The 26,706-nt window shown below is 40.2% G+C and overlaps 3 protein-coding genes across 4 annotated transcripts in view; 1 reads left to right on the plus strand and 2 right to left on the minus strand.

Annotated features, from left to right (window-relative positions):
* Positions 1–36: 36 nt before the first annotated feature.
* ndufa11 (NADH:ubiquinone oxidoreductase subunit A11) lies at positions 37–4,690 on the minus strand. The gene is made up of 4 exons (XM_084354842.1): positions 4,565–4,690; positions 3,333–3,425; positions 2,484–2,606; positions 37–227 (listed from the first exon to the last, which is right to left on the minus strand). The coding sequence occupies exons 1-4, from the start codon at positions 4,641–4,643 to the stop codon at positions 115–117; spliced, it is 408 nt and encodes a 135-aa protein (XP_084210968.1). The 5' UTR covers positions 4,644–4,690; the 3' UTR covers positions 37–114.
* A 1,994-nt stretch (positions 4,691–6,684) lies between these two features.
* Positions 6,685–8,997, minus strand: mrpl55 (mitochondrial ribosomal protein L55). Its single transcript, XM_084354433.1, has 3 exons — positions 8,842–8,997; positions 8,316–8,529; positions 6,685–7,142 (listed from the first exon to the last, which is right to left on the minus strand). Exons 1-3 carry the CDS (start codon positions 8,883–8,885, stop codon positions 6,993–6,995), a joined length of 408 nt encoding a protein of 135 aa, XP_084210559.1. The 5' UTR covers positions 8,886–8,997; the 3' UTR covers positions 6,685–6,992.
* A 5,340-nt stretch (positions 8,998–14,337) lies between these two features.
* slc5a9 (solute carrier family 5 member 9) overlaps positions 14,338–26,706 on the plus strand; it is a 43,255-nt gene continuing 30,886 nt past the window's right edge. The window contains exons 1-9 of one of the 2 annotated variants that reach the window (XM_084355368.1): positions 14,338–14,361; positions 15,395–15,466; positions 16,414–16,518; positions 19,366–19,530; positions 19,619–19,724; positions 21,752–21,832; positions 22,104–22,309; positions 23,368–23,503; positions 24,005–24,112. In XM_084355368.1, coding sequence (XP_084211494.1) covers positions 14,344–14,361; positions 15,395–15,466; positions 16,414–16,518; positions 19,366–19,530; positions 19,619–19,724; positions 21,752–21,832; positions 22,104–22,309; positions 23,368–23,503; positions 24,005–24,112 — 997 coding nt within the window. In that variant the 5' untranslated portion in view covers positions 14,338–14,343. Of the gene's footprint in view, positions 14,362–15,394; positions 15,467–16,413; positions 16,519–19,109; positions 19,198–19,365; positions 19,531–19,618; positions 19,725–21,751; positions 21,833–22,103; positions 22,310–23,367; positions 23,504–24,004; positions 24,113–26,706 lie in introns of those variants that run through there. The other variant, XM_084355369.1, reaches the window with a different exon arrangement.

A 26,706-nucleotide genomic window follows, 5' to 3' on the forward strand; every position in this document is an offset into this window, starting at 1 on the left:
AACAACTCAGATGAAATTAAGTGAACGGACACAGAGTTTACTTTCTCACAAGAACTTTATTATTACATTAACTCTTTGTACAATATATAGCTCATCATACAGCCATCTTCCTCCTCATAGTTTGGGGGGTGCAGCTAGCTTCCAGCCCTCCATCTTGCCGACTTTTGTAAAGAAGGCCAGTGTACCCAGACCAAGACACGCTGATGTACCAGTCATAGCACTGTGGGCTAGGGAAGGAGACAGAGACAGAGAGAGACAGAGACACACACACACACACACACACACACACACACAGTTTTAGTTAGGCAATCTCAGCTAAATTCTTACTTTCTCCCCCATAAAATAGTAATAAATATGACAAAAATAACTTAATGAATCAACCAACAATGAACAATGTTTTGTCGATGGCTGCAGGCAGCAGCATTTATTAGTGCAAACAAAATTTAAGTGCATTCATCCTTTATACTTTTACTGGAATCTTCAGTAAAAGTATAACAGAACTTAACATTTCATTTAAAAACTTATACTAGATCGTAGATTTATATAACTTCAGGGGCCTGCACATTATCATCACCTCATAACATTTACCTCAAATTGTAAGTACAAGTGTAAACAAACTGCAGCAATCCAAACAGACTTTCAGTCAAAATATAAACACTCACTGCTTTTAAAAATAAAATACAAATACTGTCAAAACTTAAAATACAGTTGCCTTGCCTCTAATGTTTGTGTAAACATAAGTCATGCTTTGTTTACATCACGCTGCTATATCAGCTGCCATTTCTTCCAGGCAAGCCTTCATAGTCTGCTTGTACTCGATGGTCTGCTTTTGTTTGAAGCGGTGAAACAAATTTGTCGCGTTCCCACCTTTGGCTGACACGCTGCTCTGGCTTTTTTTTTGCCAGGATTTGCTTAACAAAAATCTACTGTGTGACTGATCAGCAATAGGGATTCGCACACTAAAGGATCGCGCACACACACCAAGCTGTTTGTGCACTGACTTGCGTGGAAAAAAAACAGGAAGAAAAAGAAAATATTATGGGTGAGAGGGCGGATTATGATGTGTGGACTGCAATAATTATTTTTGCACTGAAAACGTGAAACGGCCTGCTCATATTGTGGTTCAGCAAGGATTCATGGTTCCACGCTTGTGTGTATGAATTCTGGTATTAACTTTAGGCTGTTATTGTGGCCACTCTATACAAATGGATGTCCGACGAGACTGGGTTCAGAGAGCTGCTGCGGTTGACAGGGTAGGAGAGGACAGAGAAAATGAGTGCCTTGTTCCCGGCTGCCTGACCCATCTGTGACTCAACCAGATACTGTTTTAAGTCTGCTAGATATACAGCAGACGTTGGTGACATACCGGCAAGCTGTCCCCGAGCCGACATTACCCTTCGTGGGTACGTTTGCTATAGTACATCAATCTAAGCGTGAGTCAACTGTGGACATTGGTAACATCTCTAAGATATACCCAGCAAACAAGCTGCTTTGGATCTTTAGCACCTAACATCTCTCCAAAGACGTGTCCTGCCCTGAAACCCGTTCTCGGATGCTGCTTCATTGGCAGCAGGAGGTTCACATTGCTGTACTGCCTTGACAGATGACTCAGTAAATTAACTGTTGTATTTTTCACGGTTGCAAGCGCTTTGCTGCTCGCACAACAACAATGTTCTTTGCATCTTTGAGGAAAAACTCAAAATAATGACAGTGCTTCTAGCTGTTGACAGTAAACCTCTCTCCATAGTCTTCCATCCTTTGTTCAACTTTTTGGCTAGTAGCCAATGTGACCTGGCAAAGCCTTTTGAGGATGGTCCATTCATACCCAATCATGACACCGTCACCTGTTACTAATGAACCTGTTTGCTTGTGGAATGTTCCACACAGACATTATTGGAGAAAGACACAACTTTCCCAGTCTGTTGCTGCCCCTGTCCCAAATTGTTTGAAACGTGTTGCTGGTATACAATTCAGAATGAGTGTATATTTGCAAAAAACAATGCAGTTTATCAGTTTGAACATTAATAATCTTGCATTTGTACTGAATTCTACTGATTATAGGTTGAAAAGGATTAGCAATTCTGTTTACATAAATATCTGTTTTTACACAGCTTCCAAATGTTTTTGGAATTGGGTTTGTACTACATTCATGCAAAATTGTGAATATTACAGGGTTCCTGTTCTCACAGCAACCCAGCAGCTTTTCTGAACTATCCCAACAGGTCAGATGGCCACTTAAATAAATTTCAATTAAAGACAAATCAAGCACAGGATATGATACACCTGTGGTTCCTCACTCTAAGCTCCTCTGGGAGCCTTCACCCTGCTTATCTCCTCTGAGACGCATTTAAGAGATGTTCAGTGATGTTGGATGTGAATCACTTTCCTGGGTAACATGCTGGGGGAGCGAGGTCTCGAGGTAGTAGGATTAAATGAATTAATGGAAAGCCCGCAGAGCTGCCACTGCCAGGACTGATACTTACTTCTGGCTCCCAGGAAGATCCCTGATGCACAGCCCCCGATGAAGTAATTCAGTGGGTCATCTGGGGCTTCACGAGCCTGAGCACTGAGACATGTTGCCATGCCAAAGATGGCGCCCATGGTGGCTAGTACAACACAAACAGATTTTATTTTCAAATTTTATGCAATTTTTGGAATCCAAAGATCAGTACTTAGGACACATTAAGATCAAAATGACTGAGATTTGGACAGTGACACACCATAATACTACAACAGTTTGGAAACAAAACAAGTTATGTGCCTACTTCCAGCTTAAAGTTTAGGATAATGCAGCAGGTTTATAATACTTCACTGCAACCTCCAATCTTGTGTTTCTATTATTGGTAGTGGAGTGTCCATTTTCTTTTTCTTTTTTCATTTTAATAGTGGACCATGTCATGAAATAAAAATTGGGGTTTGAAATCTGTCTCTCGTTTTGGTAGGTTTTACAAAGCTCCTATTGGTTATATCACATTGTTCAGTTACTTTTAGGCTGTCTTAAGAGGCCGAGATAGCTTTTGTGTTCTGTGTGCCTGCCAGGAGATGCATGTGCAGTAGGACTGAAAAACAACACACATGAATGGTTTCTGAGCATATCAAATACTAACCTTCTCTATAGGGTATATCAGGGACAATAGACAGTCTTTATTTTAGGTTGTGACAAAGCAATCAAGTGCATTTTAAAACCTGCCAACAAAATATTTCCTTGGGATAATTCCATAGATTTGCAGTTTCCACAATTTATCCAGGAGCAGAATCTATGCAGTTGGACTTATTGTCTGTAGACCAGGTTACTGTGTATTTTTAAAAAAAAAGATAACATCAATATTTACCCATGGTTACAGTTGTATTTGTAGCCCTTTGTACAGCTGCCAATGCAGAATCAGGCTGGAATGCCACTATGTGGTACGCTGAACCAACCAGGCCTGAAAACATGTGCAAACAAACAAACAAACAAACATGAATTCGACAAAACAAAGTCACAATTCTCTTCCAGGGATCACTATTTCTTTTTGATTGAGTCAAACGGTTCTGTGTCCACACAGAAACATGAAAAACTGTTCAGAACTGAAAATTGGTTCTTAATTTTTCAATCAATAGTCTTGATTACTTTCTTATCAGATATATCATTTTGCAAATTACATACTGTATTTAATTCAAGCAAACCTGTGTTTGTTTAGAGACATAATCAAGTGATGCTGCATTGCAAACCTTTAGCTTATTTTACTGAAATAAATGTATGTATATGCAGTAAAAGTAAGTTTTAATTGAGTTTGTACTCTGGATGATTCTCCATTCAGAACAATGAACTCTGATTCTGAACTTCTGATGAAGGCAAAGCCATGTTCTGGACTGTGTCATCCACTGTGAGGAAGAAAGTCCTGTATGGTTCTATAGAAAAGTGGTGTGGCAGGGCTTCTTCCGTTTTCTCTCTACGGTTATTTCGTTTTTAAATAACAAATGAATTACGGGTTATCCAATGATAGCCAGACCTCTGAGGGCCCAACATTTAAATAAATCGGAACCAAGAAAGTGTTCGGCGTACAGCTAAAGCTGCACGGATATTAATATCAGAACAACAAGTGTTCTGTTCGGCGTGTGTTCAGCTACTTTTTCAGTTTCAACACTGTGTGCAGGTTTTTTGTTTTAAAAAGAAAACATTCATATGATTTGTATTGTCAACATCTGAATAATCTTGTATCGGGACATCCTTATTTGGGACAACAATACTGGTGTTTCTGTAACGTTAGCAAGCATCCTAATGTTAGCTAAAGTGCTACAAGTTACTGTCGCGTTGATGTTGGAGGAACTCACGGTGGCTGTTTGAGGCTTTAAAAGAAAACTGACTGCAACAACACCTGCAAATTCTCAATAAAAACTTAGTAAAAGTCGTTTAGTTTAGCGTTGTGTATTAACATGACAGCAGCTTGCTTTACATCAGTCCTAGGCTAATCTGCTAGCTCGCTTTAGCTAAAATATTGATGCTTAAACAGTACAGTTCGTTGGCTGTCACGGCCCAGCGCAGCACCCTGCACCTGTATACTTTATCATTGCTGATATTTACCCAGAGCCGTAGCCAGTTTGGTAGTGATCCATGTTTTCTCGACACAGCCTGTGCCCTCTGGTAGGTCCCAGTACCCCATTTCGGTCGTAGGAAGGACAGGCTCTAAGGAACGGAAGTGTCGCGAGAATCGTTTTCTTCGTAGGTTTTTGGCGGCCAAGGTTTATGGAACATTACCACCACCTACCGGATGGAGTGTGAAGCGGTGCTTTGGTACCATTAAAAAAGAATTAATTTACAAACATTAAGGCATAGAAATGATGTCAACACTGAACAGCTCTTAACATACAAGGCACATTAGGTAATAGGGATAACTCTAAAGACGTAGAAAATAGAAAACAAGTTAATTAAATAAGTCAAAAAATGAAGGAAATACAATAAATAATAATTATACAATAATACTAAATCTATTTGTCCCAGTGGTCATCATATATTTCAGTTCTTCATAAGCTCTGAGGAGTTTATGAAGAACTGAAATATTTGCCCTTCAGTTCCAAAGCGCTAAAGTTATTGTCCACAATGACTGTTTTTTCTTTTTTTTTAAAAAAAGGAGCTTTCATTGTCCTCCATTTCACTGCATGGTTGATGATAACCAGGAGTACCAGGTTGTTCAATATGAAGCCACTCTCAGTGTCCTTCATGATAACACCAAACACAGTATTTTCTCTTGTGAGAGGAGTGGGCAGTAGAATTTTAGTTGACAGCCAGTCCTGCATGTACCTGGAGTCCTGGAAAGCCCCAGAGTACATAGTGAAGAACATGCTGTCTTCACATAGAGACTATTTTTACAGGAGTACAGAGGACTGATAGAGAGCTTCATCATATGGTGCAACGACCATCACCTGAAGAACATCAGCAAAACCAATGAGCTTACAGTATAGATGACTACTGTTGTTGTATGTCTGTCTATTAGTGTGTAAGCTCATTGAGAGTATGTTGTATGTGTTCACACATTTGGCCAAAAAAACTGATTCTGAGAGAAGACAGCAAAGCTACACATTCTAAAATATAAATGCGTCACTCACATGTGTAACCCGGCAGCACAGAAGATCTCCACAATCAGCCCAGTTTAAAGTCACCAATTCAGTGACCAAATGTAAAATATGGTCACAATCTGCCCTTCTGTTTTGAGCTAGTGTTTAATAATGGCCAGACAAGTATTTTTGTTAGTCGTCACTGCGAAGTTGACCTTTGACCTTTTAGATATGAAACATCATCCCGTCATCATTTTATCCTGTTAATCATTTGTGTAAAATTATTGGTCATAATTATTAGAGTATGAATTCTTGGCTTATGGCCAAAAATGTGTTTTTTTAAGTTACTGTGACCTTCTACCATCAAAATGTAATCGAAGTCCCAGTGGACTTTGTGCCAAATTTGAAAGAATTCCCATAAGGCGTTCCTGAAGATATCCAATCCACAAGAATAGGACAGATGGACAACCTGGAAACATAATGCCAGTAGAGCACATGCACCTTCTCCAAGGCCACCAACAGTCCTTTTAAATTCAATCAACTCTAATCCAATATCAAATAAAACATTTTAATCTAAACACTTTTTTTTGGATCTGAATCGAATTGTACTTTGATGATTGATACCAGCCACCTGAATATGGAGGTATTTCATCTAGACCAATGCATTATTCCCTGAGAAATTAAGGAAAATGTGGAAAAACACCCTCTCACAATGTTACAGAAAGTGAGAAAAAATTCCTGGATCCATCCCTTTATCCGGATCCGCACCAAAGTTAATGCAGTCTGTTCTGGACTGTGACCCATCCTCGATCCAAGTTTCGTGGAAATTTTGTTCAGTAGTCTTTTTGGAACCCAGCTGACAAACCAATCAACCAACAAGTGGACACTGGCCAAAACATTACCTCCTTGGTGGAGGTGACAAACCTGCGTTCAGCCATTTTCTTAATTGACTGTAACAGAAAAACTCTGTCATCACATGAACTTATTCAGCCTCCTTCAGTTAACATAAATGCAACACATCAGTCTTCTGTTTTGATGGCCTATCAACCAGGGAACGTGCTCATCAAGCCCAACTGCATTTTTCAACAGCAGAATTTAGAGATTTTCGAACAACAATTTTGTGTGTTTAAAGAAAAGTAACCACAGGTATACACAGCTTTTAAACTATTTATTAATTTTACATTGTAATGGTTTCCAGCATTATATCGTTATTTACACTTCAAGGAAAGTAACCCCAAAGTCAGAGTACATGTGAGCAGCAGAGCTACCACTGCTACACATGCTGTTCAGTCAGTCATCCTGCCATTTGAATGTCATTAGTCTGAGTCTCAGTGTTCTATGAGTGAAGGAGGAATCACTTTTTTAACATGAATACAATCCAATTTAAACAGCCTGTATATAAATGGAAACCTGAGAGTGAGTAAGAGTCTGATATTTACATGCACATATAAAAGACATTATTTCTTCTTCCAGAAGTGGCTGTATTTATCAGCTTTGAAGTCATCCTCATATTGGTCTACTGTCAGTGTTTTTGTCTTCTTCGCCTCTCTCTTTTTCTGTCTCGCTCGACGTTCTTCTTCAGACAGAGTGGACAGATTGACTGGCATCTTTAAAAACACAGGAAGAAACACCAATAAACTTACAATACATGAAATATGAATAAACTCATGCTAAAGCTGTTCGCAACCTAGGGGTTGGGACCCCCAAAGGGTTAGCAGGTTATCTTCCAGGAGCTGCCAGATGGTTGTGGAGAAAAAAATGTAAAAATGTTTTATCATTTTATAGTTATTTCTTATAATTATTCAATGAATCTACAACATGCACCTGTCAAGATATAGATTTTTAAAAAGTAAAACGAAGAATTTATTTAAATTAACGGACACTTCAATGTCTTTGAAATCTTATTTTAAACTTCTAAATAGAGGTAATTTGTCAGTACATGTTCTGATCCTTTATATTAAAAAGGATAAATATTACTAAGTTACAAGTTGTTATTATGATGTACCAGTTCATCTGCAAAATCTGTCTATTTCAGCACTTTCTCGTACAACTCTGACCTGGACTAGGACAAGGACTGCTGTTGCAATGAGGGGGTGTACGTGGTCAACAATGGTGTTTGGATGTGTGGTGTGTGTCAAGTGGCTCCCTAATGAATATCAGGACCCAAGGATTCCCAGCAGAACATAGCATTGATATGACATGATCAATGTTATGACATGATCAATGTTATTCAGCTGAGCTGTCAATGGTTTCAGTGTTGTGGCTGACTGGTGTAAAGTACCCTGTCAGCTGAATGTAGGAGTGCAACAGTTACTTTGAATGTAATCACACTAGGATTGCACAATATGGTTAAAAAAAAAATAAAAAATTAAATTAAATTAAAAAAGACAGGTTATTTTGGACAGATACTGGGATTTGATTCAGGATTAGAGGGAATGATATTTTTTCTATCACAATTTTCATTTAGTCTCGAAAAAACTACTAAAACATGATGATGTGACGTTTGTTGGGATCTGCAGTAACAAACATGTTGTCTCACGTCTCTGCAGCACTGCAGTACTTCCCCACAATGCTGTTCTCACACATTTTACCTTCATGTAACAAAGCTCAAATTCAGTTTGTCAGTGAGGTTACCATTAGAAAGAAGAATTTACAAAACTATGCAGAATTTTCTCTTGACTCGACTGTTTCCAAATGAGACATTTGGATTGTATCTCTCCTAAATCAGTGGTTAAAGCACGGTCCAGAAACAAAGCAGAGGATGAAGATGTTGCACTAACCATGAGGATGCGCCTGGGTTCTTTATATCTGATGTTGACTGTAGATCCATCGGGCTGGACCAGCACCACAGGGTACAGTCTCTCATACCTTTGCCGACCACAGCGCACCACTGACGTCCTGTTGGAGCTGAGCTGAAGACTGTGCGTGTGGAGCAGTGAAGCCTGGCCCAGCAGGGCCGGGGGAGCTGTCCGGTTGAGCGTGGGGCAAACACACCTGTCCGTCCATACACACGACCACCACACACAGAATACAGCTACTGTTAATGTCAGACGTACCAACACCACAACAAGCTTAACTGACACGTAAGTCTGCTTCAAGTAAGTATAGAGCACATTACCATCATGTAACGTTCACAAATGAGCTATCTTGTGCCATTTCACAGCAGGAAATTAAACATTTGACTGACTTCAGCGAAATTTGACGTGACCTTTCATTGCAGAGTGTGAGCACTAACACGAGCCCTGCTCGTCAGAAGCCTTATCACCGAGAGAGCAGCATTTCCAAACGTTATTTCAAGAGTCTCACCGTGGTAACACAGTCCGTGAGGCGCACAGCTTCAGCAGAAACATGTTCGCGATTAAGAAATGTGTAAATCAGGACTTCAGTGCTCATTAAACTGCAGTCAGGTGGTGGTACAGTCCGTCATTTACACTGACAGGAAACCGGAAGTCAAACACTGGAGTTCACGGAGTAGATGTCCGGCTGAAATAATGTAGAGAATAGTTCCGGGAGACTGACGTTTGTGACGTCATTTTTGGTTTTTAATTACGTGTGTGTGTGTGTGTGTGTGTGTAATCTACCTCTGATTGGTGTTAAACTTGGTAGCATAACATTGACACTCAAACTCTCATAGCATTTCTTGATTTTTATAAGGCATTTGATACTGTGGAACATTGTTTCTTATTCAAAGTGTTCCAAACTTTTTATTTTGGACAAAAACATGTATCAACAGTTGAAATGTTTTATAAAAATAATTATTGTTGTGTCATACTGTATCCATACACTTCAGAAAGATTTCCTGCTCTCAGATCAGTCCATCACGGATGTTCCTTTACTCCTTTTTGGTTTTTGATTGCTGCTGTATTCCTTTTATTGCAAATTTTACATTTATCTACTTTTGGTAAGGAAATTTCATTGACCCAATTAGCTGATGATACAATCTAATATACCTGTTAAGAAATGTGTAAAATATCTAGGTATTCGTATTTGTAAGGACTTCATGGAGCACTGACAACTATTTTTATAGGGTCAACATCACTAATGCTAAAGAATATGACTTGGATGTGAATATTGGTGTATATGTGGTGTGAATATAATTAGTTTAGTTAGTTTTTCGAGTGTCCTTCTATGTCTGGTCTGTCATTAAAGAACTAATTGTGAACTCCCTGGAAATACTCAGTACCTAATCATTAAGAAATGAGACTAGTCAGTATTATGTATCGTTTTAAATGTAGAAACAGTGACTAATGAGTCTGTATTGGGTAACTACTCGGTATGATGTTCCACTTTGCTTGAAGGTACACAAAAAGAGTAACTAATGATTAAGTAATTAGGAATTTATGAGTTGTCACTAGTTCATGCCACTCAGCGGCTCGTTGATAGTTAATCAAGACCAACTCATGAAGAAAGTGGTCAATATGTTGATTCACAGATATTTATGAATGAATCATTACCTAATGATTCAATAATCCCAGCCTGTTCTCTAGTAACTCATCATTATCTACTATATTGTCCTGAAATCAGTTATTGAGGAATTACTCAAAAAAAGATGGAAATGGACCTTTAGATGGTGCTGCTCTACTGATCAAGGTCTGAAAATAATAATAATTATAATAATAATAATAATAATAATAATAATGATGATGATGATGATGATGATGATGATGATTAAGTTAGCAGGCTAGCACTGTCATCAGTGTATTTTTAAGTGTAATTTATTTATTTCCTCATTGCATTGCAACGTAACAAATTGTGATATGAATGAAAAGGTTTCATTAGCACACACTAGCCGATTGACACTTGTGAAATTTACACACTTTGAATAGCATGGCAAACTAATGAATAAATGAAACAGGTCTAATTAGCTCATAAAATCGAACTACATCAAACTGTGGACCCCTTTTTAAAACAACATGTATACCAGTCTTTGCCAAGAGATAATGGCTAACCAGTGAAGTTTGACTGTCTCGAGAACCAACTGATTAATGATTAAGCTTCAGGTTTCCTCATACCTTTGTCAGGTTTACCAGCAGGGTAGACAAACTATAAGTTTGAAGAACTCATACATAGGAGAAACACTGGAAATCTATGTGAAGTAAACACAGTTTGGAAGATTGAAGTCAACATGTATGCCAGTGTGACTACAGGTCTGATTCTTCTTTTACTTTACTTTTACGACTGTAGGCTCTGCTTTTACATCAACAAGCTTTATAACCTCCGCCAAGGAGGTTATGTTTTCACCCGTGTCCGTGGATTTGTTTGTTGATTGCTTGGTTTGTCAGCAGAATTACACAAAAACTACTGATAGGATTTCCATGAAACTTGAATGGAAGATGGGTCTCAGCCCAGAATAAATCCCATTTCCTTTTGGTGCAGATCCAGATAAAGGGACGGATCCAGGATTTTTTCCTTTCTTTAACATTGCGAGATAGGGTCCTTTCAGAATTTCACTTAATTTCTCAGGGATTAATGCATGGATCTTGATGAAATACCTGCGTCTTCAGATGGCTGGTATCGATGAGTGAGTACAATTTGACGCAGATCCAAATTAAAATCCAGATTTTAACATGTTTTATTTGATATTGTCTTAAGCCTAATTGAATTAAAGGGGACTGTTGTGCCTTGGCAGAGGTATGCACTCTACTCTACTCTTTAATGCAGTCAGGAGCAGATTTTATAGACAGATTTCCAGCATTTAAAAAATGGGAAAGCAGAAATTCAAACTATAATGAGAATAAATAGAAAAATAACTAATCTAGCAACTCCTAACATGCCTGTGCAGCACACGGCTTTTCAATACAACAGCCGTATTAACAGCAAGCTTTGGATTATCAAGCGTTTGTCTTTAAGGCTGCTTTGAGGAAGCATCTTATTCTATAATGGTGGCCCCTGTGGACAAAAGCAATACGAGCACCATGCCTTGTTTCTAAAGATCTTGATCTGGCTAACATGTGCATTTGTGAAAATGAGTGAAAGAAAGAAGCAACATATTTTGATATTATTTACTGTACCACTCAACTACAAAGCAGCTTCTTTTCTCAGGCTCTAGGGCCCCTCAATTCATCCTTCTGGTGTTGAGGTCCCTCTCCAGTCTCTGCTGATGTCTCCTCGTTGTCTCCTTGATGCCAGCTTTCTGTCTTGCTCTGGCGGTGTTGTATGCTTCCTTGTCACCTGACTGAAAGTGTTTTTGGCTCTGGATAGAGCCCTGACCTCTCCATTCATCCAGGCCTTCTGGTTTGGGAATGATCTTACTGTTTTTATGATCACCACGTCACAATTGCTGATAGATGATGTTAGCATCTATGAACATTTGCCAGTCTGTGCACTCAAAAGCTGTAGTTTTTTCACAAACTGATGGTTTGAACCTTTTGATCAACTGGGAGTAAGTAGGTAAACGAGGCAGAGAAATATGATCTGATAGGCCAACATCAGGACATGGGAGGGCTTTGTAGCCACCAGGAATATCTGTATACACATGGTCCAGGATATTTCTTGCATTTATCTTATCAGCTGTTCTTATAGGCCTTTATAGTCATCACTACAGTAGTTCAGCTTCAGGTGGTTATGACCGCACCTGAGGGCAAGCTGTTTTGTCCTGGTGGTGGATTTAATTTTCATTCTCATTGCTGCTTCCAAACCTCACAGGAAGTTTGTGATCTACTGACAGTTATCTATGTAGCTTCCATGATACAGACCTACACCTGAGCCAACCACAGCTGAGGATGCGCCCAGTTGCACTGTGGTCACAACCTTACTATATCATAATCCAGCTCAGCCTTTCTCTGAGTCTGACAAAAAGCAAAATGTATTGCAAGATAGTGCAAAACTAAACTGAAGGAGTGCAAAGTTCTTTGTGAGGGTAAAAGATTAAAAGAAAAAAATCCCACCGTGACCTTTTTGCGCTCTGTGCATTTGGCTGTTTCACACTAATAAACCAATCATTATCTGATTTATGGAGTTACCAGATTATTCAAGTGGTCATGTAAACAGCATAATGTGAAATGCTTTATCAGATAAAAGTCGTTATCGGATTATGGGAAATCCGATAAACACACCTCGTTCTTTGCCAGATATTCTGTTTTATTTGGTGCGTGTATACCGGTTTCTTTCGTTCATTTATATCTGCGCATGTGTTAAAATGTAAAAGAAACCAGTCACAAGCGGAAGCATTTTCTGCTCATGTGCATAATGCAAAGAAGGAGAGCATTATTTTGCATGTTTTGCAACCTAACAAATCCACAGGGCAGCCCTGAACGGTAGAGCACCGTGATAAGCGTTCATGTTAATGGGATGTTATGAAAAAAAAAACAGTTTTACATTATGTACTTGGAAAGAAATCCAACTAATTGACTGAATCATGTAAACCCATTATCACATTACTAAAGTGCATGTAAACACATCAAATCAGATAATTATCAAAACCTGATTATTCCAAGTTATTGGATTATTGTGGTCATGTATGCTTTAATGTCCTGGCACTTGCATAAGGCAGGAGATGGCAGCATGAGCCCATTGAATTGAAGTCAAGGTTCAAGGTTTTTATTTGTCATCATAAGATAAGATAATCCTTTATTGATCCCAAAGACGGGAAATTCATGTATCACAGCAGTACAAAGACTAACAATTAAGGATACTTAAAAGAAACTTATGAATAAATATACGCACACACACACACACACACACACACACACACCAACACACAAGCTAGCTAATGGCTTAGTTATAGCTAGCAGCCCAAGATAAAGATGAAGCATGCTCAACGAAGTTTGGTGTGGGAACATTTCCTCCAGAAAGCCAATGAAATCAAATGTCAATTGTGTGAAGCTACTCTTCAGTGTAGTAGTAGTACTGTGTATATGCTATTTCCAACAATGGCTTGCAGTCAAAAATCCCATCGCTGCTCTCATGGTAATGTCAGTTTCATTTTATTTGTGTTTCATGTGTTTTAAAGGTTTTTGTGTCATTTTCCCTCCTGTTTTCTTGTGTTCCTCACAGTCTGATGTTCCCTCCACACCTGTCTTGCATCTTTATTGTTAGCCCAGCCCTGTTCCCAGTGTTATTCCAAAAAATCAGCTTCTTCTCTGTTCCTATAGTTTTCCACTCATTACCCCCACCTGTGTTTCTCCACCTCTCTCCTCCTGCACATCATCCCCTGTTAATTTAGTTTGTAAGTCCAGTCTTTAGGTCAGCTGTTGTCGAGCCATCTGTTGAGTTTCCCTGGTTCTGCTGGCGTGTTTGCCTGTTCCTCGCGTTGCCTTTATCCTGAATAAAATTTCATCCATTGCTCTTCCTGCCTGCTGTCTCATGCATTTGGGTCCACCTTCTCTGCTTCATCATGACAGCTGTGAGCCAGGGCAGAGTATCACCCAGGGTAACCAGTATTTCAGAAAACTCAAAAGCAGAAATAGGTCAGATTGACCCAGTCTCCTAGTCGGCTTGCAGACTTCTCTCGGCTCATTATCTCATGGGAAAGAAACAAGCACTGCTGAAACACCGAACAGCTCTGGTCACAGTTGCTCATAATAGGATATAATTGACCCACCATCGTCAATTCTGACTTGTTTACTTGACTTGTTTACTTGTATTACCTATGGTCTTGTTGAACGGCAGTTTGTATTTATACATGTTTTCTTCACATTTGGGTATGGGGTGTTTTTCAAAGAACATTATTAACATAATGAAATTATTTTCTGTAACTGGAATGCAGGCAGCAGCTCTGCTGGCTTCAGCACTGCAGCACCTCCAAGCAAAGACCTCGGAGTGGAAATTGCTGACATCGCTGTGGTTGTCATCTACTTTATCATTGTCATGGTGGTTGGAATCTGGGTAAGCCTTGGAAGTGACTCAACTCATTGTGCACTAACCCAGTTATTTTATATAATCTTAAAAATGTCTTAAGACCTATCTCTGGTGAACAGCAGGTGTTTGAATGCTTACATATAACAGTCAAGTTATCTAATAACTCTTTATGATTCCATAAATACCACTGAAGTATCCTGAAACATGCTGAGGGGAACTCTGCTTAACCCTGTCCACTGAAGGTACCCGATCAAAGGCCAGTTTCACCTCTAAAAGATGTACTTGACTTTATGTGAAAAATAAAGCTGACATGAACAGGTGACAGTGTCCTGTTTATGACAGCATGTTTCTATACATTCTAAACATCTTCATTCATAATCTAGGCTACCTGACTCTTGTTCTTGTTGGCTATTGTTTTTTAATGAGTCAGTGTGTGTACAGTCATTATGAATGTCATGTAACAGGAAGATACTCCTATTTTACCGTAGGTAGAGCACCTCTGTACGGAAAGATCAGACATTTCTAAAAAATATTATTATAAAGTAGGGAACAGTGGCCAAATGCTCTGTCCTGTAAACAGTGAACAGTACCTCAAACAGTACCTTACATGGTGACTTAACATTAACAATAAAACAAAGCACTGCAAAAGATAAAAATCACCAAAGTTGGACACTTGAAAAGTTGAAAATGCAGGAGGATCCTCTCTGCTACTCAACATCCCTAAATCAGACAGTATCGCAAGCACAAATGACTCAGCCTTGCTCGCTCTGTGACCGCTCACTGGAAACACAGTCATTTGTTAAAGATTGGTCCTCTAATTATTCCCACAACTGTGGTGTTTGCTTGCACCGGCCTTGCTCGACCTGGCTTGCTGGCAAAGCCATGACGAAGCAGGACGAGAGGGCAGGTGATCAGTATAAGCAGGTCCATTTACCAGAAAGGTGCAAATACAGTACAAATACTTACGAAGAAGATTATATTGATTGCGAATGTGTGATATAGCATATGACAACACTGGCATTTTCAGTGTTGTTTGGTGTAACATCTGGCTCTTCTTTAGTCATCAGTGAGAGCCAATCGCAGCACTGTGGGGGGGTACTTCCTGGCTGGCCGTTCCATGACCTGGTGGCCTGTGAGTACCAAACTTGTGACTGGTGTGCATGATCTTTTATTCTCAATTCCATGTTGATGTGCTATGTGCTGTATTCTGTATGGCTATGTCAACATACTGTTCTACTCTATTGTCTGAATTCTAGTCTAGTCCTGTTCTGTACTGAATAGTTATATAGCAGATTAGCATCCCACATAGGAATGGCTCCTATAAGTTATATTTGTCTACTCTTAAACCAACAGTAACAGCACAGAACTGTCGGTATTGTGATGTTGATATTTTAGCATGGAACTTCAGCCTTGAGTTTTAAGAACAGAATAAATAATAATAATGCAAAATGTTTTATAAATAAGTAATAGGGAGCCAATTTACATGTGGCACTTCCCCTTAGTAAAATATAGCCTATTTTTATATGATTCTAAACTTTAATATACTGTGTTTCATTGACTTTCATGCATGCACAGTCTTATTGCCCCTCAATTAATATCCCACACCAAATATTTGGCGTGGGATATTAGTTGAGGATTACTTGATATACAGTAGATTACTAGATATAGTAGATGTCAGGGAGACGTTTGCCTTAAGACATTGTTGTATTCTGTGTATGAGGATGATAGCGGGTGAGTTTTTAATCGTATTTCTAGTTTTTGTCTCAGTTGATATAAAATTTGCTTTACCTTGTCTTTTTAAATAGGGTATAACACTTTTTTATTTTATTTTTTTTATTAATAAGACCATATCATTTCTAGTTTTTGCATAATTTGATACAAATTATGGCTTTATATGTCTTATTAGTTTATTGTTGTTAACTGTCTAATGAAGACCATATTATTTCTAGTTTTTGTCTAATTTGACAAAAAGTACCGGCTTATTAACTTTTTTCCAACATAACTTTTTTAAGTAAAGCAAGCACTGTAATTTTATTTAGAGTAATGTTCTTGTTATGCATTATTCTCATGTGTTTACAGATTGGAGCCTCTCTGATGTCCAGTAATGTTGGCAGCGGTTTGTTCATCGGTCTAGCGGGAACAGGAGCAGCTGAAGGCATTGCTGTTGGAGGATTTGAATGGAATGTAAGTGCATTTTCACACCCATGGTTTGTTTGCTCTGGTCCAAATCAGTTGATGGGTTTGTGAACTAGGAGTGTTTACCCTCGGTATGTTTGTTTTTCACACCGAGAAAAACCTAAGCGAGCTGAAATGCATCACTACAAGCTACATGAGAACGTTCACTCTACTTTTGTCATATGTGTCTCAAGTGGGAGCAAGAAAATAAATACAGGAAGAAGATCATGTGTTCTGGATTTGTGCATATTTTAGTGAAAGAAACAGCCATGCAATTTAACACTGAACAACAGTATACTTGGCATTTGCCCATAAACATTGTAATTATTTGGACAGTTCACCTGGAATGCCAGAATGCCAAATGCACTTCAAGGAAGCATCTTGAAAATACTATGCATCACACTTTGCAAAGAATACGCACTGCCTTCAGATGATCAGTCATGACTAACTGCTAATGGCTGTGACTCAAGAGGTAGTGCAGGTTTTTCATCTTTATGATACTGTTTAATAATGCCAAACAGTATTATGACCAGAAATCGCAAATTAGGTCTTATTAGACCATACCACCTTCATCCAGATGACGTCAGTGTCTCCCATGCGCAATATGGTATTATATTGTTAAGTGCTTCCCTTCTGGCAAACCACAGCGAAGCTGTCGAGAGTTTTTTTCTTTTTGTTTTTTTAAAGGGGGTTCCCTCTCATAAATCTGGGACTGGTGAAGCACTCAGCCAACTGTTGATGAATACACAGTCTCTCCAATCTCAACCTCTGAAGCATGGGCAAGTAAAAGTTACTGGTAGACAGACAGCTAGGTACAGATTTGGATTTTGGGTTTCAAATACACAAATCAACATTGACAAGGGGTTGTATAAGTGGATGTGGGAGTCAGTGGAATGGCACATGAGGGATAGTCTGATGCCATCTGGTGGACAGGTGGAGAATTGCAGTGACTGCAAAACTTAATACAGCTGCAGTGCCCTGGGGAAGTGGGGCTGTGCTATGGCAATGGTGATACATGAAGATGCACTACATTTTCGCTTTATTTTTTGTTTTTTTAAAGCTAGGGTTGGTAAGTTATTCTAGCAGCATTTGTTATATTTGTTGAAAATCTCTTAACATCCCAACAGCAATCAGTGATTTGAATACTCTGACAAATACAAGTAAAGAGAATGCAGTATCTGTGGCTGATGCAGGCCTCTAATAACCCTATTCAATCTTATTCAGCCTATGAGAAACAATTGGACAGGCTACTTGTCTGTCTACTTACAGGACATTGCTATATACCTGCCTGCCTGTGCACGGTCTTCCACAGGGCTAGGCAGATGTATTGCTAAAGTTATTAGTGAGCTACTGGCACAAGCATGGCAGAGAAAGTGCTGTGCACACAGTACACAGCCACTGAGCCAGCTCTTAACTAGCTTGCTAGCTCAGTAGCACTAAGCACAGCCCCTGAGCCAAAGAACAAGTGAGCTGCAACGGCAGTGACAGACTCTTGTTCAGCTGCTAACTGAGCACCACAAAGTACACTGCCCCTGAGTGCAATAAAAGCCTCTGCGGCAGCAACACATTCCTGTAGCGGCCAGTGTTAGCATAAAGCTGGGTAGCCTTTTCGGGCTGAGGTACATTTGTGATGGCTATTTTGCTTGTGTTTACATTATTGCAACATTTAACAGAATTGTTTGAGTATGTATTTAGTTGTCTGAAAAGCTAAGAGAGTGTGTTGACGTAGCGAAGTAGATGCTAATATATCTCCCAGCTGCCCAGCAGCGAACACTACGGGGAGTCTGTCATCAGTCAGTGTACATTCATGGGTTTTGAGGGAGTGGCTCTGACGGGAGGCTTGATGGAAGGAAGTGGGATTCTTGCAGTTGGATATAGAAATATATTCATCAGCACCTGAGAAGAAAGCGGGTGTGTTGGATTGAGTGCTGCAGAGTTTAGGGCAATCACTGCCCACTGCATCTTTCAACCATCCATCCAGACCAGCCGGACCACTCTAAGGAGGAATGAGAGCCATGCTAATCCAGCTTGGTTTAAGGCTGCTCCTGGCTAATGCTTGGTCTCAGGAAAAGAAAATGGACAAATGAGACAGTTTATGAAATGGTGAGGACCCAAACGCGAGACACAAGGGTTTAGTTTGCTTCCGGAACCACACTCAGTTTGTTGGTGTTGCTGCGTTGTAAAACCCAATAAACTCCTTGGTACCAGACTTTGCACCTCTCCAGTGATCGTCTTTGAGCCTAATTCTTGACTACAGCCTACATTGAAGACTACTATTTTGGTGAAGTGTTGGTCCAAGTACCAGGACCCATCTGGCCCAGTTCGTGGTTCCTTGGGACTCAACACAAAACAATGTGAAATTAGAGACGGTTGTGCCCACAGAGTCGAGGTGAACCATGTTCTGAGCTGACAGAGAGCAGGACTACAGTTGGACGAGGAGAGGTGGACAGTGTTTCCCAGATGTCGAGGAGCCGACCACATTATCATCACCTTCTTGTTGCTGTTGCTTACATACACCCTGATGCAAATTCAAATGATGCACTACGTGTTTATGCATATTGTTTATAAATAACTGTGTATATGTTCTGTGTTTTGTATAGTGTGAAGGAGTTTAAGAACTTTCATTTCCTTATGCAACCCTGTGTTGACCAATAAATGACCTTGCGCCTTGAAAGGAGGGACAGACAGGTAGAATGTGCAGAGGTTGTGACAATCACTGCATTCAATACAGACAAATAAAAAAATGGTTTAATGTCAAGACAATACTGACAATGTGGTGTTATAACCTAAACCTGTGTGTGTGTGTGTGTGTGTGTGTGTGTGTGTGTGTGTGTGTGTGTGTGTGTGTGTGTACAGGCAGCGTGGGTCCTGGTGGCTCTGGGTTGGATTTTTATTCCCGTCTACATCTCTGCTGGTGTGGTCACCATGCCTGAATATCTGGCCAAACGCTTTGGAGGCCAGAGGATACGCTTATACATGTCCGTTTTGTCCCTCATCCTATACGTTTTCACCAAAATATCTGTAAGACAAACACATTTATAGTTTTGGCATACTCTTTTGTCCTAAGCAACATAGAATGTGTACAAATAAATGTGTGTGTATTACCCAGACAGATATCTTTTCGGGGGCGTTGTTCATCCAGATGTCGTTTGGCTGGGATCTCTATCTGTCCACAGGCATACTGCTGCTGGTCACTGCTATTTATACAGTGGCAGGTAAACACACATGCACACACAGTTCTTTGTCCATTAATCCATTATCTTGAACACAAATAATAATAATAATAATAATAATAATAATAAAAAGTCCATTTGATTTTATCTTGTTCATTCAGTCTGATTCAGTCAGCTGACTACCACTTGGCAGGGGTTGATATTTTGCCCCTACCAATCAGTAGTCACCATTTTGTGGCAGTACTGGCAGTAAAATGCTTATAAACCAGCCCCAACACACATACAAATATAAATAAAAAATATAATCATTTACAGGGAATGCCAAATACTTGGATAATTATCAACAAATGGCTCTTCAGGGGACAATCAAACTGAAATATGCTTTTAAAACCTGTCAAATCCCCAATGAAATAAAATGGGAAAACTGAAGGTGTATGGAGGGGCTTGATTTTCAAGAGGTTCAAAACAAAAGATAAAAACAAAAGAAAACCTGCGGGCATCAGGCTGTTTGAAAGGCAAGAAACACACTTGCACAAATACCGTAAGCCCAGCCCTGATGGGAGCCTAGTTAAAGGTGACTATGGCTGGTCACTCAACTGGGTTTTTGAAAGCACACACACACAATTTCCCTCAACTAGAAAGAATGGGGCAGCAAAGAAATCTCAATGGGGCCTAAACTGACCAGAGTCTCTGGCTGACAGTATATTGGGATCGGGTCTGCAGTGTGTCATGGACAGAAACAGAATGGGAATAAGTCCGACCAGGGTGCCATTCCCCTCCTCTCTTAAGATTTCACAAAAACGGCGTCTTCAGAACGTGGTAGGGGAATGACCTCTGCTGCTTTCACTCATTAATTAGAAGCTGGTCTCCCCACCCTGCACACAGGTGATCTGAATCCGTGAAATATAACACATGTCCTGAAAAGGTCACTTCTGGCTGAACCCATTCTAATTTACGAAGACTAACTATGTGAATGTTGTCTGCTAAATGTTGCAACAATGCTTTTTTGCTGTTTGACAGGCCTGCTTTGAAGCAGAACAAATCATCAAATCATCTACATACTGCAATAACACGCCTCCGCTGGGTAATATCAGACTTTCCAAATTATCTGGACTAATGAACGCATTAGCCAAATCATCAGCTGAAAGCCATGTACTCATCAGTGGAACTTGTGACAATATAGTAGGGTCTCTTGGCAGTCTTTGCACCTAGGTGTGAAGACTGGGGAATTCTGGGGAACTGAGTTCAGTTCAGAGTCCATTTTGAAAGCCACAATGAACAACTTCATCTTTGGGTCCCAGAATAACCATATACACAGACAAACAAATGCAACAGAAAAAAAGGTTCCATACTCAGTCAACACATTCAGTTCACTGGAAACAGCTCTGGTAGACTTTCCTGCAGTCAGCTTGCCAACTGCTCGCTGCCTCAAAACGTACAACTTCTCTAGCATTGTGTTGTGATGTGTGATAATATTACACATTTTAGAGTGGCCTTTTATTGTGTCTTGTTGACAAAAAAACTAACTCAACCAAATCTATCATCTCCTTAGAATAGGTAATAATAAGGCAAAATAGATGCACCTAATACTGTAAGTGTGGAAGTCACATTACAACAGGTGTTTGTGGTTTCTTAGAAATGTATTGATTTTTTTGTGTGTTTTTAATTTGGTGAGATGGTGTCTGGTGTTGGACCTTGCATCATTAATTTTTTGTCAATTTCAAGTCAGCAAATAATTAAAATTATATTTTCATTCCATGTTGTGTATGTTCTCTCTAAATCGCCCATCTTCCTTTTTCCCTGTTACAAGGCTTTTCTTCTGGGAATTTGTTCCTCACTCAAATTGAGGGTCTCTGGTCAAAGGATGTTGGGATGTTCACTGTAGAGATAATTAAAATTGACAAATAAGACTGATGCCACTTCCTTGATGAATACTGCTTCTTATTGCCCAGTTTGAATTGCAGAATTGTCCTTATACTCAGACACAATGTGCACAATAACTGTGTGTGTGTGTGTGTGTGTGTGTGTGTGTGTGTGTGTGTGTGTGTGTGTGTGTTTGTGTTGTTTAGGGGGCTTGGCAGCAGTGATCTACACTGATGTACTCCAGACTTTGATCATGGTTGTGGGATCCTTTGCACTAATGTTCATAGGTAGAGTGCACCATCACACGCATACTGTATACACACATGGTCAATAAAGGTTCCAACATGCTGGGTACACAGTTTGTGGAGCCAGTAGGAGCCTACTGAATAATTTTCAATCTTCTGTGTGGACTTATAACTGACACTTAAAGCTGCTGATTTTTTTTCTAAAATAAGTGCTATATAGCTCTGTATTCCAACAGTTCCAATGATGTGTGTGTGTGTGTGTGTGTGTGTGTGTGTGTGTGTGTGTGCGTGTGTGTGTGTATTTGTTTTCCAGCATTCTCCAAAGTTGGATGGTATGAAGGCCTTGTGGAGCGTTATATGTCAGCTGTTCCCTCAGTGACAGTCGCCAACACTACCTGCCACCTACCTCGCAGCGACGCCTTCCACATGTTCAGAGACCCAGTGTCAGGGGATTTACCCTGGCCAGGTCTGCTATTTGGGCTCACTGTACTGGCTACATGGGTCTGGTGCACAGATCAGGTGATTTTATGTAGTCCAGTAAATTTTAATCTTATACTCTCATGCATGTAGTCCAAAGTAGTAAGAGAAGTAAAAAGATAATTTTTTTTAGCTGTATTTTTTGCACATGGAACAACCATGAGGTTAAACTGCAGACTTTGTGCTTTGATTTCAGGAGGTTTACATCACCATTAGATAGAAAATATTACACAAACAGATCTGGAGTTGGTCGTCCCAGGTCTGCTGTAAAAACATCAAGCTTTTAGCTGTTAGCACAAGGTCTTACTATCTACCAAGGGAATTCTTGCATGTCATGGCAATAGCAACATTTATTCCCTCCTCTGCTGATGCCGATGCAGCCTGTTATGTCCTCTACTCAGTTACTAGCAGACACAGCACCGACATGCCCTCCTTATTTCTGGGGACTTTATGCCCGGGTCCCAAATAACCCCCCTTAGCACTACCTACCCCTCCGTTTTTCACGTTCCATTTAGGGATAGATTATCTCGATTCTTGTTGGGGTGGTAGTGTGATGCGTAGGGCTACATGGCCCTCCAAACTGAGATTTTTCCGATGCACACTTCAAACCCAAGGTTACGAGAACGATCTGCAGTTCCAGTGTTTTATGGCCCTTTCCTTTATAACCAGCACAAAACAATTGGGGCCAGTATGCTGATGTCTCAGTAGCTAACCAACTGGCTAGCTAATGTTGCATTGTAAGTGCTTACGTGTACATGACAGATCCACATTTTTCCGAATTTCAATGTTGCATTTTCTTTGATGGCATATGATGCCTCTGTTCTGGGAGGCAAGGGGTTCACTCGAAAATGAAGGGCATGGACAAAAATTGGAAAAGGGATTGGGCCTTCATCATGCATCTCCTGTGTGTCCAGCCTGTAAGGGTTGGGATTACATATTTAGTTGTGCTCATTAGGGGTATGGTCTAGGGCAGGGATTCTGGGTTAGGAAGTGTGGCCTGTGGGCCAATTGCAACCCTCAGAAACATTTTAAGAAAAACACCTACGTTTTGTGTGTGTGTGTGTGTGTGTGTGTGTGTGTGTGTGTGTGTGTGTGTGCAGGTTATAGTCCAGAGGTCTCTGTCAGCCAAGTCTTTGTCTCATGCCAAAGGAGGCAGTGTGTTGGGAGGCTACCTCAAAGTGCTGCCCATGTTCTTCATTGTCATGCCAGGCATGATCAGCCGAGCACTGTTCCCAGGTCAGTCTGTCTGCCTCTCTCTGTTGGACTGTCATATCAATGCGTCTTTGTGTTAAAGAATCTCACTGTCACTGAATTACTGATTACCTGACAAATTACGATTTGTTACTGTCAAAGTATTTTTTGTCTGAAAAAAATCTTAATAATGGCCCCATAATCTTGTTTTTTTTCGTATTAACTAACTGAGTAACTAAGTAAGTAGGTAACTTACTAACTAACTAATGTTTTACTTTTTTTTTTTTTTAAACGTGTTTATTGTTTTTTCAAAAAAGGGTAAACAACCATTTACAGCAGGGTAAACAGCCATACGGCTGGTCCTGTAATTTGTAGTTCAAATAAGGTTATTTGACCAACCATATTCGTACTTGTCTGACGAAAATACACAAATGTGTTTAAATTAAACAGAAATTGTGCTTGCAGAATACCCCCCACCCCTCAATCACTGTATTTTTACATATTTTTTTCTCCTACCATTCTGTGTGTGTGTGCGTGTGTGTGTAGATGAGGTAGCTTGCGTGGATCCAGCAGTGTGTCAGAGTGTTTGTGGAGCTTCGGTTGGCTGCTCCAACATCGCCTACCCTAAACTGGTGGTGGAACTAATGCCTGTGGGTAAGTCACACACACACGCATGCACGCACGCACGCACGCACGCACGCACACACACACACACACACACACACACACACAATCAATCAAAATCTATTTATAAAGTTTAAGTTTAAGTTTAAGTTTAATTTATTTATATAGCACCTTTAAAAGCAAAAAGCATTTGCACCAAAGTGCTTCACAGTCAACAGGTCACAGCATAAACCAACATCAATACAACACAACAACATGATACACTTCAATTAATCAAAGGAAGAGATACAAATTATTAAATGTCAGCATTATATAAAAAACAGATTAAGTGCTAGTTAAAAGCCAAAACGTAGAAATGGGTCTTAAGGAGCTTCTTGAAAGCCTCAACAGAGTCAGCTTTTCTAATGGCTTCTGGCAGGCTGTTCCAGAGTCAAGGGGCTGCAGCAGAAAAGGCCCGGTCCCCTGACTTTTTTTCCTGTGAGCGAGGCACAGCCAACATGCCACGATCTGAGGATCTGAGGGTTCTGGTGGTAGTGTAGGGGGTAAGAAGTTCGGAGATATATGAAGGGGCGGGGCCATGAAGGGATTTGTAGACGATCAAAAGAATTTTGAAGTGTATTCTGAAGTGGACAGGGAGCCAGTGTAATGATGCCAGAATGGGAGTGATATGGTCTCGCTTCTTTGATCGTGTTAATAACCGGGCGGCAGCGTTTTGGACTAGTTGAAGGCGAGAGATGGTGGTCTGACTGATACCTGAGTAGAGAGAGTTGCAATAATCCAGTCTTGATGATATGAGTGCATGAATGACTCTTTCTAGGTCAGAGCGGGATAGAAAATGCTTAATTTTTGAGATGGTTCTGAGCTGAAAGAAACTGGACCTGACAACTAAATTTACATGCCTGTTAAAACTTAAATCGGTGTCAAATAAAACACCCAAGTTCTTTGCATGTGGTGTGATGAAGGAGGAGAGATGGTTGAGATTGTGGGTGATAGCAGTGGTGTGATGTGGGGGACCAAAAAGTAAGACTTCTGTCTTGTCCTCGTTCAACTGGAGGAAGTTCTGAGCCAGCCAGTCTTTAATGTCGGAGAAGCAGTTTTGTATTTGAGTGATGTCAGACTGGCTTTGCGAGTTCAGGGGGAGGTAGATCTGCGTGTCATCTGCATAGAAATGAAAGGAGATGTTGTGTCTTTGAATAATATTTCCAAGCGGGAGCATGTACAGACTGAAGAGAAGTGGACCTAGCACTGACCCCTGGGGAACCCCACATGTAATGTCTGCAACTGAAGAGGTGGAGCTACCAATGGATACCGTGAATTTTCTGTTAGAGATCTATGAGCGGAACCAGTCAAGGGCAGGACCGGAAATGCCGACCGAGTATGACAGGCAATGGAGGAGAGTTTTGTGGTCTACCGTGTCGAAGGCTGAACTAAGATCCAAGAGAATCAAGATGGAGCAATTGCCGGCATCTGCTGCACAGAGGAGGTCGTTAGTTACCCTTAGGAGAGCTGAACTTTTCCAACATATTGTTTTGATTTAAAAAGGACAAAATCTGATTAAAAACTATCTTTTCTAAAACCTTGGACAGAAAGGAAAGCTTGGAAATTGGCCTAAAATTGTTTGGAATAGTCGGGTCGAGACTAGACTTCTTGAGGAGTGGTTGGACTATGGCATGCTTAAAACAAGACGGGACAGCACCTGTGGCTAAGGAACTGTTGAAGATTGCCAGAATGCTAGGGCAGACTGCATCAAGTGATTGTATTAACAGTTTTGTTGGAATTATATCAAGTTTGCAACTGGTTGGCTTCATGCTTGTAATTATGCGTCCAAGTTGAAGTGGTGAAACCAGGGTTGAGTGTGGGATGTTTGACCTGATGCTATCAATTTTGTTCAGAAAGAAGTCTTTAAACTGCTCGCAGCTGATCTGGGAGGGGGTTATGGAGGAATCAGCAGGGGGGTTGATAACAGAGTTTATGGTGTTAAACAAAATTCTGGAATTATGATTGCTCTTGACAATGATATCTGAGAGGTATTTTGTTTTTGCATGCCTAGCAGCGGATTGATATGTAAACAAAAGTTCTTTATATATTTCATGCGATACATGTAGTCTGTCTTTTGCCCATTTACGCTCTGCTTTCCGACATTCCCTGCGAATAGAGCGTGTGGGTTCATCCAGCCAGGGGTTCACTATTTTCCTCCTAGCTTTGACTTTGAGAGGGGCGATGGAATCTAGGATATGCAGGCATGATGTATGGAAGAGGTCTAACAATGCATCAATGGTTAAGTAGGTAGAGGGAGATTCAATAACAGGGACAGTGGGATCGGCAGTATAAGCACTGGAAAATAAACTAGATGTGGTGGAATTTAGTATGCGGACGCAGGTTGGGACAGGGAGTTTTGGTGCAGGTAAGAAAAGCTCAGTGTCAAATAGAATAACCCTGTGGTCAGACACACAGATATCATGAAAAGCAAAATTGCTAGGAGAGAGACCAAAGGATAATACTAGGTCCAAGGTATGATTTTTTACATGTGTTGGGGAGGTAACAGATTGCACTAAATTAAAGGAGTCAATTAAGTGCAGGAAATCATAAAGCACATTTAAAAACAACAACAGCTGACAAAAGTG

Source organism: Pagrus pagrus (genome assembly GCF_965226575.1).
Source record: "Pagrus pagrus genome assembly, chromosome: 6".
Lineage (NCBI taxonomy): Eukaryota > Metazoa > Chordata > Actinopteri > Spariformes > Sparidae > Pagrus > Pagrus pagrus.